Source organism: Dermacentor albipictus, chromosome 3, assembly GCF_038994185.2.
Source record: "Dermacentor albipictus isolate Rhodes 1998 colony chromosome 3, USDA_Dalb.pri_finalv2, whole genome shotgun sequence".
In the NCBI taxonomy this organism is placed as follows: Eukaryota; Metazoa; Arthropoda; class Arachnida; order Ixodida; family Ixodidae; genus Dermacentor; species Dermacentor albipictus.
The window spans coordinates 143,711,511-143,726,823 of record NC_091823.1 but is presented as its reverse complement, the minus strand read 5'-3'; the positions used below and the strand labels follow the sequence as shown (position 1 = coordinate 143,726,823).

At 47.8% G+C, this 15,313-nt stretch overlaps 1 protein-coding gene across 2 annotated transcripts in view; it reads right to left on the bottom strand.

The window, feature by feature from the left end:
- LOC135905323 (high-affinity choline transporter 1-like) overlaps positions 1-14,560 on the bottom strand; it is a 30,329-nt gene extending 15,769 nt beyond the window's left edge. For both annotated transcript variants that reach the window (XM_065436353.2, XM_070536103.1), the window contains exons 1-3: positions 14,210-14,560; positions 13,592-13,699; positions 12,781-12,936 (exon numbers count right to left, since the gene is read on the bottom strand). In XM_065436353.2, the coding sequence (XP_065292425.1) occupies positions 12,781-12,936; positions 13,592-13,699; positions 14,210-14,384 (439 nt within the window). In that variant the 5' untranslated portion in view covers positions 14,385-14,560. The remainder of the gene's footprint in view (positions 1-12,780; positions 12,937-13,591; positions 13,700-14,209) is intronic.
- Between the last annotated feature and the right edge of the window lie 753 nt (positions 14,561-15,313).

The window sequence follows — 15,313 nt, the reverse complement described above, 5'->3', positions numbered from 1 at the left end:
GATCTACGCCACTACGACCCGAGTGCACGGAACGAAGTTCATACGGACGCCAGTGGTGTTGGTCTTGGAGCCGTCCTTGCGCAACGCAAGCCTGGATATCCGAAATATGTGGTTGCATATGTGAGTCGTGCCCTCACGAAGGCAGAATCTAATTATTCTGTCACGGAAAGAGAATGTTTGGCTATTGTTTTGGCCTTACACAAATTGCGCCCTTACTTCTATGGCTGTTCGTTCGACGTTGTGAGAGACCACCATGCGCTCTCCTGGCTTGCGTCACTGGAAGACTCGTCGTGGCGTCTTGGACGTTGGGCTCTTCGGCTCCAAGAATTTGACATTCGAGTCATCTATCTATCCGGGCGTCAACATTCTGATGGAGAAGCGCTCTCCCAATTGCCCATGCGATCCGACGACACGCCACCCTCATTCATAGAGTACCCGGTTGCTACGCTTGCTGTTATTCACATGCATCTGAAAAAAGAAAAGATCCATGGATTGTCTCTCTCATTGACATTCTTAACAGTGGTTGAACTGCTACATGCCTTCGAGCCCTTCGTTGCCGAGCCACCCATTTCGTGCTACAGGACGCCATGTTATACCACCGAAACTATCAGCCAGACGGTCGCAAATGGCAGCGAGTCATCCTTCGCCATTTGCGTTCCGACATATGCACGTATTTCCACGCCGACCCACAACAAGCTCATGCTGGCCTCCTGAAAACCTACGAGCCGCTCCACCAGCGGTACTACTGGCGTGGCATTGTATTCTTATGTCCGCAAATACATTCGGTCGAGTGTAGCCTGTCAGCGACGCAAGACATCTCCTCATACGACAGGCCCTCTGGAAACTTTACCGTGTACTGCACGTCCTTTTGATCGGGTTGGCATTGACCTTTATGGGCCTCTTCCATGCACTGCTAACGGAAATCGTTGGATCATTGTCGCCATAGACAACCTCACAACATATGCTGAAACTGCTGCACTTGTTTCGGCTGCTGCTCGCGACGTCGCCGCATTCATCTTGCGGCACGGCGCACCGTGAGAAGGGCTCAGTGAACGAGGCCGTGTGTCTTTGTCTAAAGTTATTAATGAGCTCCTTGCCGCGTGCTGCGCTATTTACCGCACCTCTACGGCGTATCACCCATAGGCTAACGGTCTAACGGAAAGATTCAACCGCAGTCTTGGTGACATGCTCACCAAGTATGTTGCATCTGATCATTCCAATTGGGACGCTGTCCTCCCTTTTGTGACGTACGCATATAATACCGTCGTTCAGGCTACCACAGGCTTCTCACCATTTTTCCTTCTTTATGGACGTGAACCATCCACTACCCTCGACACCGTACTACCATATCATCCGGATGCCTCTGAATTCACCCCTTTTTCCGATGTTGCTCGCCATGCTGAAGAGTGCCACCAACTGGCTCGCTCGTTCACGTCGGATACAGAAGGAATCCACAAAGATCGCCATGACAACGGGCAGCCCACACAGTCCTTCGCCGTGGACTCTCACGTCTGGCTCCGGCCGCCCTTCCAAGCTCCGGGCCTTAGCCCAAAGCTTGCCCCGAAATATCAGGGTCCATACCGGATCGTCGCGTGTACATCACCTGTAAATTACGTGGTCGAACCGGTGGCGCCATCTTCGGACAAACGCCGCCGTGGCTGCGTGACAGTTCACATCGCCTGAAGCCGTACCAGGACCCCCTTATCCATTCATTAGCTTAGGTTACTAGGATGGCTCTTCTTCGTTGCGGGGGCAATTGTAGTGATGCATGGGGCGCTGTGCGGATTGCTCCGCTGCAGCGAGAGACCCGAGCTCGGGCTCCTGATTCGAAGGGCTAAGACTTGTGTTCAAGCGCTACTTGCAATCCCTCGAATGAGCTGCAATAAACCCCATTTCAATATATATTTATGGATATATATATATATATATATATATATATATATATATATATATATATATATATATATATATTAATATATATATATAGAACCTGGAGGCTTACGAAAAGGGTTCTACTTAAATTGAGGATGACGTAACGAGCTATGGAAGGAAGAATGATGGGTGTAACGATAAGGGATAAGAAAATAGCAGATTGGGTGAGGGGACAAACGCGAGTTAATGACATCTTCGTTTAAGTAAAGAAAATGAAATGGGCATGGGCAGGACACATAATGAGGAGGGAAGATAACCGATGGTCATTAAGGGTTACGGACTGGATTCCAAGGGAAGGGAAGCGTAGCAGAGGGCGGCAGAAAGTTAGGTAAGCGGACGAGATTAAGAAGTTTGCAGGGACGACATGGCCACAATTAGTACATTACCGGGGTTGTTGGAGAAGTATGGGAGAGGCCTTTGCCCTGCAGTGGTCGTAACCAGGCTGGTTATGATGATGATGATGATGATGATGATGATATGCTCATATCACAAGATGCCAACAAACGCTGACACTGAGGACAACATATGGGAGAGAGAGAGAAAACTATTTGGTCCGTTAAGGGTTTAGCCTTCGGTCTTCGTCTTCATCGCTGCAGACGCTTGACTTTCTTTGCAGGGTTGGGCCCGTACTCCAGGGCTCCACTGAGCCGCACTGCTTCGCTTGCGTTCTGCACCATTGCCCATTGGGCGGCGAGCTCGGAGCTGGTGAGCCGGCTCTCCCACTGCTCCGAACTCGGGGTTTTGTGTTGGTGGAATGTGTAGTGACGTTTACACTCCCAGGTTATATAGTCAAGCGTGAGAGTTGTCCTTTATTGTGTAGGATACATCTTGCTTAGTATATGTAAGTTAGAGAAGGTTCCCGTTTGCAGCCTCCGCCAACTAGCTGCTTCTTCCTGTGTTAAGGCTTTGCGTGGCGGGGAGTATCTAATTCTCCCGCCTCTGTGGTAGTTCAGTAACTCCGAATAGCCGATCTCCACGGTGAAGTGCTGTCCCAGGGCGTGCGGCCGCTCGACTCGGTACGTGATCGCGCGAGCCAAGCTGTCTGCCCTTTCATTTCCTTCTATCCCCGTGTGTGCCGGAATCCTGATTTGTTTGTGGGTTGGGGTGTGTCTGAGGTGTTCTGCCTTGCGGAGGATAGCTGAGGAAGCCCTGCAGATTCTATCCTTTGTGTAGTTCCTGCATGTCTCTTTTGAACCCGTGAAACTGACCATTGATTTGTCTTTTCGATAGCCCTCAGCCGCCGCCAGCGCAACAGCGACCTCCTCCGCATCCACTATCCTAGCGCTACGTGTAGTTGCGCAGGTGATTAGCTTGGCTGCATTGTCAACCACTACCGAAGCTGCCTTATTGTAATTTGTATGTCTATTCCATGGATACAGTGTTGCATCCGTGAAAACCGTGTTTTCTAGTTTGGCTAAATGCCTTTCCACATAATCTGCCCACGCCTGCCTTCTGGCTGCGTGGAGATTTGGATCCATGTTTTTCGGAATGCGATTGACCTGCAGGGTCTTACGGATATCGTCGGGTATATCGCCGGATCGATCTAGATGCCTTCTTGGGTCCATAGGGGAAATTACTTGTGCTTAAAAATTTCCCCTATGTTGTCCTCGGTGTCAATGTGTGGTGGCTTCTTCTTATGATATGACTAATAAAAGTCGGGCCCCTCGGTTAACCCTCTTTCTTCTCGTTGATATATCGAATATCCAATATATCCATTCTCGTTGATATAATTCCATGAGGGATTGACAGTATATAAAAATAAATAAATAAATATATATATATATATATATATATATATATATATATATATATATATATATATATATATATATATATACCCCAGAATTGCGGCGCAGCAACAGACCAGGGCCGACAGCACTAACATGTGCACGACGCAATATACTTGCAATATATTTATTTCCGAAAGCAAAAGAAAAAGAATATCAACAAAGTGTTTACCTTGGGCGCAGGCTGTGAACCCGCGCTATCAGCGACTCGAACTCTAAAACGGAGTTGTGACGCAATAGCACGCGTGTCGGCAGAGGCATATTTCATCCAAAAAAAAGGGGGGGGGGAACACGTATGCATAAGTGAACATTCAATTGTTATCCACAGTAACGAGTATATATTTTTTTTCAGATTGAGCTTTCGCCTATGCTTATGCGCATGTGCTCTATCTAGCCGGTTTTCTCCTGGAAATAAATTAGTTGAAAGCGACCGCATAATCCATGTTGGTTCAGTTATGCCTGGTTTTCGGTACGCCACAATTTTGCACAAAAATGAAAGCAGTGCTTGTATACCTGCCGATAGACCTCTGAGGAGCACTGTGTTCTGCGTTTTCACATCCTCTCAATGTATATATACGTTATATGTTTGTGCGCAATTCATAGAGCATACGCTAGTGTTCCCAGACTTTTACACGTTGCAGAAAAAGGTAACTGATCACAAATACTTCATTCAGAAATGTAATTGGTTACAGTGACCAATTAGTGGCCGACGAAAATAATTACGGAAATAATCAAAATAAATCAATTTTCTTACGTTACTTTCGTTATAACTTATATCATCGGAATTAGCTGTGATTATGAATAGGCGCTCAAATGTGCACGCTGGGTCGGTGCTCTAACGTGCGGAAATCTTGCGCACAAGGCTGTCATTACTCAGCAGGTGGGTCCTCTGCGAAGTGTGGGCGCTTCATTGCTTCAAAGTTCCTGCTCTTTCAAGCAGACGCCCCCGGTTGGACCAACGAGAAGCTGTACAAATGGTCCGTAGGTGATTTCGTGGCATTAACGTCCCAAATGGTAATCGCTATCGAGACATGCCAGCTCCGGTTCAATTCGGCGGACAACGCCTGGTGGAGCGTTAACACGAGTAAGATACTGAGCTCCTCGACTTGCCCGTCTTAGCAGGTGCATCTGCGAAGCTGCTGCGTGACACAATCTCCAGCATTGTGTGCTGTAGTTGCCACCAAATTCAGGTTCCTAAAGCTGTGTCACGTGTTACAGCTTATCTCGTTAGTAAAGTAACTATTTACATGTAATTGGTTATGAAAAATAGTAACTGAATTACAGCGAGCGTTACCGAGTAAAAAATGCAATCGTTTAATTCCAATATTATCTACAAATGTAACACCTTACGACTAATTAATTAGACATTATGCGTTAACTCCAAGCCTTCTGGTGGCCCACGAAAGGATTCCAGACCCTTATATAGGTGCCGCGTATTGCAAATATGTGGGCAGTGGATTGCACTGCGCTTTAACAGGAAGCGGGGGCTCCTGTTTAAATACATAGAAAAAGAAATCTGTTTTCTCGGCATCCACTGCAATATTTGATGAACAGGTTAATGGAAACCTTTCAAACTTGTAGAGATTTCCCTCATAAGAACACGATTCACGCAAAAGCTACGGTGTCGAATGCAATATTCGAGGGGCTGTACAAAGCTCAAAGGACATTAAAACAAAAAATCAGTTTAGACGGAAAGAACGTTTTTGAAGACATTGTTGTCGGTAATTTCGAAATAATAGGTCGATTATTACAAGAAAGAATTGAAGGTCGAAGTTTTTGAATTTCGGGCCGAATTCCGAACGGCGGTACGTCACTGTGTCGGCACGGAAGAGTTTTTTCTTATTCAGGCTACTCTGGCTCAGCAGAGGTTTCCGGAACTCGCCATGTTGAATATCTGGCTCCATAAGAACGCAATGTAGAATTAACTATGCCCTAGACAAGCTAGAAGACGGTGTCGAAATCCATGACCTCAAAGTGAACTGGTGCGGGAACTTCAAGGAGGCGTCAGCACCCGTGTTTCGTTATTGCACTTTTCTGGCTTACCAAGCGTCTTATCGTGGTACGAGATGTGATTTTGGCGTTGTAGAAGGGTGATTTGCTGAGATACAGAAGCAATCACTTCTCTCTTCAGTGTTACTTTGAAGACCAATTCTCACCACGGCTGGCCATTATGAGCTGGCAAGAGCGGTGCAGACAATGCGCGATTACAATTGCCGGAAAAGTATTACACCGCTACGCGTCCCGAAAACGGCTGAAATTTCGAACCAAACGTTGTGCTCGCTTCTCCTCGTGGGTGCCGTGCTCCCAGTCGACGTCATTCGCACAAGTGAACCCACGTATTTGGCACTGCTGTGACGTGACTCACAGTGACGCGTGACTTTGAGAATTAGTAAATGCAATAGCAAGCATTTATTTGACCAGTTGCTTCAATAGACGAATTAAGGTTTACGCAAATAATAAAACACACGAACCTAATGTCTGCGTGTTCTTTGTTTCTTTTTTTTTAATGTCCTACCTTAGCAGGAGAGGTGCACTTCTGTTTCGTCTGCTTGTTCCCACATCGTGCAGTAGCACGCACAGGCAACAAAACTATACCATTTTCTACATGTTCCAGCGCACGATCATATTCTTTGATCCGCATGTGTCTGTCTAGTATTCGTGTAGCCCTGATTTATGATACTGCTAGTCAGGTGACAGCGGTACAATGACGCTGTGTCTCGCAGTAAAGATCCGTGAGCCGGGCCAGCCTCATAAAATGTGCGCACACTGACGGATCCGATTCACAGCAGCGGCCAGACGAAAACGCAGGTGTATTGAGCACAGCTTGGAACCTCTTGCACAGAGCGGTACGAAACAAACGCAACAGCTAGTGGGCTTGGGCGCAGGACTGTAACCGGAAGTACGACGCGCAGCAAAAACGTGAGAAACAAAATGAAGGCGGGGCTCAGTGACGCGTAGGTGACGCGGTCCTCCGTCTACGGTACGGGAGAACGCGGGAAAGGAATATTGCGTTCAGAAACTAGAAGGTGCAAGTGGACAGAGTGTACGAGGGGCTGTACCATTTCCTGTACGATCCGTTCCAACCGCGGGTAAAACGGAGCGTGGGTGCGGACGTGAAAAAGGAGACTCATCAGAGGATTTCCTCTGCGACGATCACCTTCGCGTGACGTGGCACTCAACCAGCTAAGGAGATCACCAGATTTTGCTCAACCAGCCAATTAGTTCCCACTTGACGGTGACACAGTTGCCGACGACGTACTATCGCCGAAAGTGATCATCGCTTCTAAACCAGAAGTGGCGGGCTGAGGTTCTTGAAGGCCGTACAATGACCGCATCGCCGAAAGCGGCAAAATTTGGAAACAAGAGCGGGGGGAGGGGGCGGGCACTATCACCCCTCCTGCCCCATCGATTGCTGAATCGACTCGGCTTTTGGCAGCCTGGCCATAATGGCAGTAATATGCGGTGCAACGACACAAGTTTCGGTGTTGTGATAGGTCGCCTTTTTCCCATCCCAGGACAGGTTGCTATTGACGCAAGTTTTGAACTTGTCACAGATAAAGAAACTATTTGTCGCGCTCTCAGGGAACAGGTTTCCTAGTGCAACCACTGGATCGACGGCTATCGAAAGGAGCAATAAATACTAGAATAACATTTTCAGCCAGCACACCTCCAAAGGGATCCTGAACCAACCGTCGGCCTTGGTGAAAAAACACTGTGCGTGGATAGCATACGCTGGTCTGAGCATCTCAGCCAAATTTTGCAGTAGTGCGCGGCGCGTGGAGCTCGCAAACATAAGGCGAAGTCACCTTTCTCTCAAACGTTCTCATATGAACATAACACATGGAACATAACATGTTGTTGCGCCGGTCCTGTCGTTTGTGTTCTTCTTCTTGAGTCCCGGTCTTGTGCGCCTTGCCTTTACTAGTTCAAGCGTGAAACAACTAGCCCAAGCAAGAGTTTTACTTATGAACATAAGCCTGCTCCTCATTCTTTTCTCGACGCTTTAGTACGTGATATAGCTCATTCCCATTGGCGAATGCTAATGGCCCATTGCTGACATCAGTGAGTTTCTCGCTACAACACCTACAGGGAAATCTGGCGCCACCGACTATGGGAGGTTCCTAAGGGGCGCTGTGCCGTTATGAGAATGACAATATATGTGTGTGCGAGGCTTGTGTTGGCTGGTGTTGCAAGAGGCTCCGTCTAACATGTAGATATGGCTACACAAATACCGCTTTCGTAAAGTAAAATCTTTATAAAATGTTTGCCTTCAGGCATATTACATCTTGCACTGAAGTTTACTCACCTACAATGTATTACCAAGCGAAGAAAAGCAAGAACAGACGACAAATTCCTCCAAAGCGAGCGCGAATCTTGTCGTCTGTCCTCCAACTTTAGCGGCCCGCAAATACTTTTTACGTTTCATATAATTATACATGCAATAACAAGTTCTCATAGTTAAACAAAACAGGTTTTTGTGTAATAATAAGGCTAAAACAGCTTTTTACATGCTGATTTAGTAGAAAATGAATCATTGTGACAGAGGGAACGGTGATTGCCATGCGCGTCTGAGGACGATGCCAAGGCGAAGTCACAATATGCCGGCATTCCCATCCATACCACAGAGCAGCAGCGCCAGATTTTCCTATAGGTAATATAGTAAAAAAACTCTATGGCTGACATCAATCAAGAAGAATATTTGGATCAACGCGCTTCTTCATACTGTTATCGTATATATTCATTGACGCACTTTAGTAATCAGGCTGAAGTAAGTGAAAATCTGTTGCTTTCGAATTTCTATAATAATTACGTATTTCCGGAAGAAGCTGCTATGGTCTCCTCACGATCGGCCGTGGCCGCCCGCATAGGAAATACACCTGTGGCCACACTGCTTATATCGATGTCGTAGTCATCGGGTCTCGCTAATTTCGACTATTTTTGAACAACCATCTAGCTTCGAACTACTCGAAACTTTAGGTCAGACCAGAAGCATGCTTGACAGTGCACGCTCATTCCTTGCCACGCCTGGTTAAGACGGCTTTGCCGACTTCACTTCGTATTGAACTAATAATAGCGCTTCAAGATGCGCAAGTTGGATGTGGCAACTAGCCGTCGGCCTGTCTGGTGCAGGACAAAGCCGGACCGCATCGCACATGGGCGCGAGCGCGCGCTCAAGCCCTGTCGTGCACAAAGCAAACACTGCACGTACGCACTACAGTTGAATCTACGAGCATAGCTGCGGTGGTCTTCTACGTTGCGTAAATACCGCGGACGCCACGGGATGAGACTATTCAGGCACACTACCTTTGACACCTCGTGGGCGCCTAAACCGGAAGTAGAGGCGCCTACGTGAACATCCAAAATTAAATTTGAAATGTGCGCCACGGTGATGCTCAGAAGGCAGAGCGTTGTGCACCCGCCCCGCTTCACCGTAGCCTTCGCAGTGCAATACATTGAAGAAGGAGCGGGAGCACTGTGCAGGGGACGTTTGAATGGCAATAACTTTGTTTGTGCTGAACGAAGTGAAGTACACTTTTCGGCAATGTATTTCTGAAATAGTCTACTTTAACTTCGAATGCGTTTCTCGATTTAGATAAATGTGGTCCAGGGCCAATACGCGCAAAAAAGAGGTTTATGTTCTATCGAAATGTGAAAGCGCATCGAGAACAAGCATTAATCAACGAAATTTAACAATAGTTTGCGGCAAGTCTTTCAGCCATAGGGGTGAAAGATCAGGCAGAAATGTGGAAGTGGGGCTTCACCCCAAGGCCCCTACAGATTCATTGAGTTATTTTTATAGAATCCCTGCTCACACGCGACACATAGGTGTACATTTAATTTGCTTTACTTCACATGAGTGGCACCACTGTAGTGGGAGATCTTGCGCCGGGCCCCTCACCAGATCTGGCCATTTCGAGCTGACAATCACAGAGCATAAAATTCGCGCTAACGATCGTCTGTGCAAAGAATTACATCGCTACGCGCCGCGGAATGGTCCGAAGTTTCAATCCCAACGCTGTTTTGCTTTTCTCTCGCGGCGACCGCGCTGCAAGCCGGACGGTGACGTACTCGTGTCCCTGTGGCTACGTGACGTCGCTTGCCTTGACACGTGACTTCGAGAATTATTCAAGGCAACATCTGTTACTTGTGGGATCTGTTCCTTGAATTGACGAATTGAAGTTTAGAGAAATAATAAAATACACAAACGGGGTGTCTGCATGTTTTCTTTTGTTTTACTTCGCACCAAAGCAAGAGAGATGTACTTCCGCTCCGTCTGCTTGTTCCTACGGTCGTACAGTCACGTGCGCAGGTACCGAAACTATGCCGTTTTCTACCGTGTTCCAGCGCGTGATCACGCTGTGCGTTTCGCTTGTTCTGCTTCGCTATTCATGGAGCACTGAATTATACCGCTACTCATATGTCCTCGCGCATAGCGCGCAAAATCGTGCGCTGCGCGAAATGAGACATTCACAACAGCTCGCACGCAACGTCGTCAGCAGAAGTGCGCAGCGCCGCAAAAAGAAAGAAAGAAGGCAAGAAAGAAAGAAAGAAAGAAGAAATAAAAAAACAAAGCCAGCAGAAAAAGAAATGATGGCGGGGCGTATGCGTCACGCGATTCTCGAGGTACGGTTTAGGAGAACGTAGGAAAGCAATTTCGCTTGCGGAGGCTAGACGGGGCAAGTGAAAAGAGGGCCCTCTTCGTGGTGGAGCTCCCCTGTTGAAATCATGAGTTCGCGACATTGAAATATTTCTATCTCGGCTATTATGGAGCCGATCTGAAAAAAAAATTCGGCAGGACGCTTCCTAGAGGACACGTAACAAGTTCCAACGTATAAAAAAATTTTGCTATGGGGCCTGGCGAGAGGCCCTTTAAATAAAAGCGAGTCGCGTGACAAATTTCTTCCTCCTCCTGCGTTCCTACTCTAAGCCAACAAGTGACGTGTGCTGCCTGACGTACAGTGTTGGTCGAATACGTTTAGCTATAAATTTCATACTCAACACAAAAACTGAGCTAGAAATTTCCTGCGAAAGCATTGACAAACATTGTACCCATTCGCGTTAAGCTGCAAATACATACTAGGGTGAATAAGAAAGTATTGGTCCCTATTTGTTATTAACTAAACTAACGTACACACAGGTCATTACAAATATGCGTTCTATTAAGCGTACCTTACACTATTTTTTCACATAGCCCCCACACCGGTTCAGAAATTTGTCCCATCGCAGTACTGAATTCGAGATGCCCCTGTCGTCAGTCAGCGGCGCACGCGGCTTCCCCGAACTTTCATTGTCGTTCAAGTCTTCACGGCCCTAACTCACAACGCCACCACCTCACATTTCTCAAAGCGAAGACACTTTTCCTTATCCGTTGGTTGCACTGCCCCGTGGATCCTGCTCCATAGAAAACAAATCGCACTTCGCTGCTCGTACGCCGTGGAGGTGTGAAGCACAGCCGCCTTCTACAACAACTGACAGCAGCGCGGCGCCACGGAGCTGCCAGCAGATAAGGCCGGGCCGGTTCAAGAAAGGTCCCCCGCTGGGAATGGATATGTTGACTTCGGATTCACAGCCGTAACTTGACTAAAAACAAATGGTAGGGTGATAGGGGAGGAGGGGGGGGGGGCAAGGACTTTTTGAATCTCCCTCGTATAGCAAATTTGTTTAGATGCGATAACGGATGCTGTTTACAGAACTATAATATCCGTTTTTGGTACTGAGTTGCGGTATTTTAAACTTGGTACTTCTATTAAGGTGAAAGCCTGAAGAGGCTTATGCGTCGAAAAATGCATTCTCTATCGTTATCGAAAAACTGACCGTGCGGTGTTACGGCACCAAAATTCAATGGCACCAACATTGATGGTGCCACTCACGACCACTGGTGTGACCTGAACCCACTAACTTTGGTGTTTATTAGGACAAAGTTAACTAAGGCACTCGCACCCACGGCCTTTAGTTGAAGTTGAACCCACGACCTTTGGTGTGACCGCAATTCAATGGCACTAAAATTGATGTTGCCATTACTGGTGGTCGCACCGACGACCATGGGTAGGGCTCGAACCAGCGACTTTTGGTGGGATTAACCATATAATAGGAAGTAACAACGCATTCGTATGAGAATGCCAAGAAATTTAATGAATGTCTCGCTAGCGCGCCGGCTTTCGCCTTCATCCTCTTTAGCGTATGCTAGATTGACTAAATTTTTTTTCGTTATTCCAGGCCCTAAATCAAGACTTTGCTTCCTATAGTTATTAGAATTTACCTTTTTTCTCTCAAGTGGAACAAATCTCATACAGATCTGCCCGGGCGTCGTCTCATAAAAGCATTTCTACATTTTACATATGTCTGAACAAGTGGCATCGGAGTTTGCCTCGATCCAAAGTGCTTCGAACATAGCATCCATTTGTTCCGTCCCTTCGTAGTTAGTATACTTAGTGAGATTTATAGTGTGTTCCAGTTATGACTAGCATCGTAGCCAGTCTACGCAGACAACTAAGGAGAGAGCCGAGAAAGCTTTGAGGCCATTTAATCGAACGAGTTTCCAGCCGTCTGGAAGACGCACGGAAGACGCTTCTGCGACGTGAAGTCACCTTGCGGTCAAAAGAAAAAGTTGAGAAAAGCACCCGTTATTTCTGTATTTTAAGTATTTGCGCCTGCAAACCAACGAAAAACACCATGTAGCTTACATTAAGGGCCTAGCTAGGATAGTGTGTCTATGTTTTCTTGTGCACAGACAACCTTGCTGTCGGCTTTCCAAGCGTCCTGCTCAGCCGCCATATTGTTTGGACAGGAAAGTAGCCAACCCCATTTTTTACTTGGATGCTGTTTTCTCGAAGCTGTCTACTTTGACGCCTTCGTGAAAAGTGGAACGATACTTAAGATGGCCGCTGTGCACTTAGCCATCTACTTAGCTCTCCTCAGCGAGTATTGGAATACAGCTCAAATTTCCCACGCCAGTACCAAATATATTTCCGTACAATGATGACAAACAGAGCAAGTCGTAACTCGTCTACGCAAGCATCTGCAATGAGCGCCGTGACATCACCGACCGGCGCCATCTTACCGAGGGCGGCGAGGATGGCGGCCGACCAGAACACTTCGCCGCAAAGGGCCGGCAGGAAGAGCAAGCAGCCCATGCGGGCGCCGAAGTGCTGCTGGAAAGGGTCCAGCATTGTCTTGTAGCCGGCCTTCCTCATTTTCACCGCGAACAGGTATCCACCTGCGCAGAGCATAAGGAGCACCTGAAACGATACGCGCTTCTAGCGCCATATTGGTGCTTGTTCTTGCATGTGTGTTTCTCGGGAAAGCTGTCGTGTTCGAATTTTGAACCCTATTATATGCACCGATTCCCCGCAGTTAGCAAATCGCGGCTCTGGATTTCTTTGGCCGTAACTGATCTTTGAGGCATAAAAATCCATACATTTATTCGTATACGCAAGGAAGTGGGGAGCCACCACGTGACTTCCGCCAAGCTTCTTGCTCGATTATCCACTATGGCAAACAGAAAAAGTTCTAGGCCGCGGTGACCGGTCTCTCGCTGCTTCTTTGTATCTCCTTGTTGAAGTCGGTACTGTTGCATAGAAAAGTATTTTTTTAATTAAAATATGCGACAAGTGCACGTCACATCGTGCGCGTGCGTGTTCAGTGTTTATGTGTGCATATGCGCTCGTGATTATGTTGTTTGCGTCTGCATCTGTACATATGCCATCTTGTGTAAATACCTACACTAGTGAACAAAAAGATATTTTGCATTTGATATTTTACGAAACACGCACCTGTGTCAATATTCACGCGCCAAGCTTCAAACTGACTTGACGATGAGGTCCCCAATTGTGCCCTGCTGCAAACCGACCTACCCGATCAGCTTAACTCACCGATGAGCAGGCTGAGGGCGTATCCGAAAGGAGCCTGGCAATAGGCGAGCCCGCTGAGGTAGACCACTTCGGCGGTACCATTGATATAACCGCCTCCAACCCAGGTCGCTGAAGAGACGAGAAAGGCTCAACTGTCATAACCCATGGCATGCCAACACTGCAGGTGTAAGGCCACAATATACCGTATACTAATTTAGAAGCTTATCACCCCGGCGCCCGTTTCTCGAGATACGGACGCGGAGGCTACGTGTTAGCACGACGTAGCATGCACGACAACTGTTGCTGGGCGGAATGGAACACCACCCTAACGTTAGCCTGACTTGTGTTGTCTGTTCAGCTCGGACCCGTGCATGCACACAGCAGCATGCTCCGCAGGAATGCTGTAGTGACCTTATGTAGCTGCGCCTGCAGACAACGCTCATGCCGGCAGTGGAAGGCAAAACGATCTACGCTGGCTTGAACCGCTTGAACCGCTTGAACCGCTTGAATAGAGCATTGATGGCGCGTCCACTTTGTCGTTTTTGCAGCCAAACGCACTCGAGTGCGTTTAGCTGCAGCAGACGGAGACACTGAAATCGACGCACGATCAAAATTTAGTGGCATCTCAGCGGCGCTTACCGGTCATAGTAAAGACGCCGACGAACAGCCCGATGTTTCTGCCGGCGAGCATGACGTCGGATTCTTCACCCATGCCGCCCTCTGGACCGCCCTTGCGGCCGGCCCAGATGCCCACCACAAGGATGATGAGGTAGAAGAATACGATGGCCACCAGGCCTGGTACGTTGATCGCCATCTCGCTTCGGTTTCGCGGGGACGGGCAGTCTCTCGGGGGCAGGCAGGCGCACCGGCGGAGGAGCGGCTGAGTGCGTGACCTGCGAGCTCGACGGTCAAAAATAATTATGGCGGACGCTGCGCTCTGCTCCTCGCCGTCGCCTACGTCCGCTAGCGTGCTTTAGCGCAGAGCTCGTGCCTCGTGTGACGCCTCGTCCTCTTCGCACTTGAATCAGTTTCAAGCGCAGCGCATTCCCGCTAGCCATGGAAAACAAAAAATATTTTCCTCGCTAAATTCTTAAAACACTACGTTGTGGTACGTTTTCCTTTGATATTATGAAACATTTCCATCAGTGTTTCTTCTTTTTAGACTTGAGCAATTATACTTCTAAGCCTACTCGATTCTTCGTCACTCCCAATACTGAGTGTGAGCATTACACGAGGGCGAAACAGACAGTTTTTGCCCTTATTTTTTTAGCCATATTACGACTGCAAATGCGAAGTCAACATATCTGTTCCCAGCGGTGGACCTTTCTTGGGCCGGGCACGCCTTATCTGCAGGAAGTGCCGCGGCACGGCGCTGCTGTCAGTTGTTGAAGTGCGGAAATGCGGATTTGTTTGAAATCAGGGGTACAATCAGAACTCCATGTGAACCAAAGGTCAGTGGGTCGCCTCGCATTGGGCGCTCACGGGAAGACTACAAATGAAGTTGTGCAGGGTGATATGGGCTGGAATACTTTTGAGGTGATGGAAGCTCGCAGTAAAATTGAGTATGAAGAACGACTGAGGAATATGGAAGAAAGTAAATGGGTTGGGAGAGTGGTGAGGTATCTGTACAGGAAAAACATTGATTCACAGTGGAGGAAACGAAGTAGAAAGCTTACCAGCAAGTGTGCGGCCTGTAGGGTGGGCAACACAGCAACAAAGAACGTCAAGCGGAAAGTCAGAGAG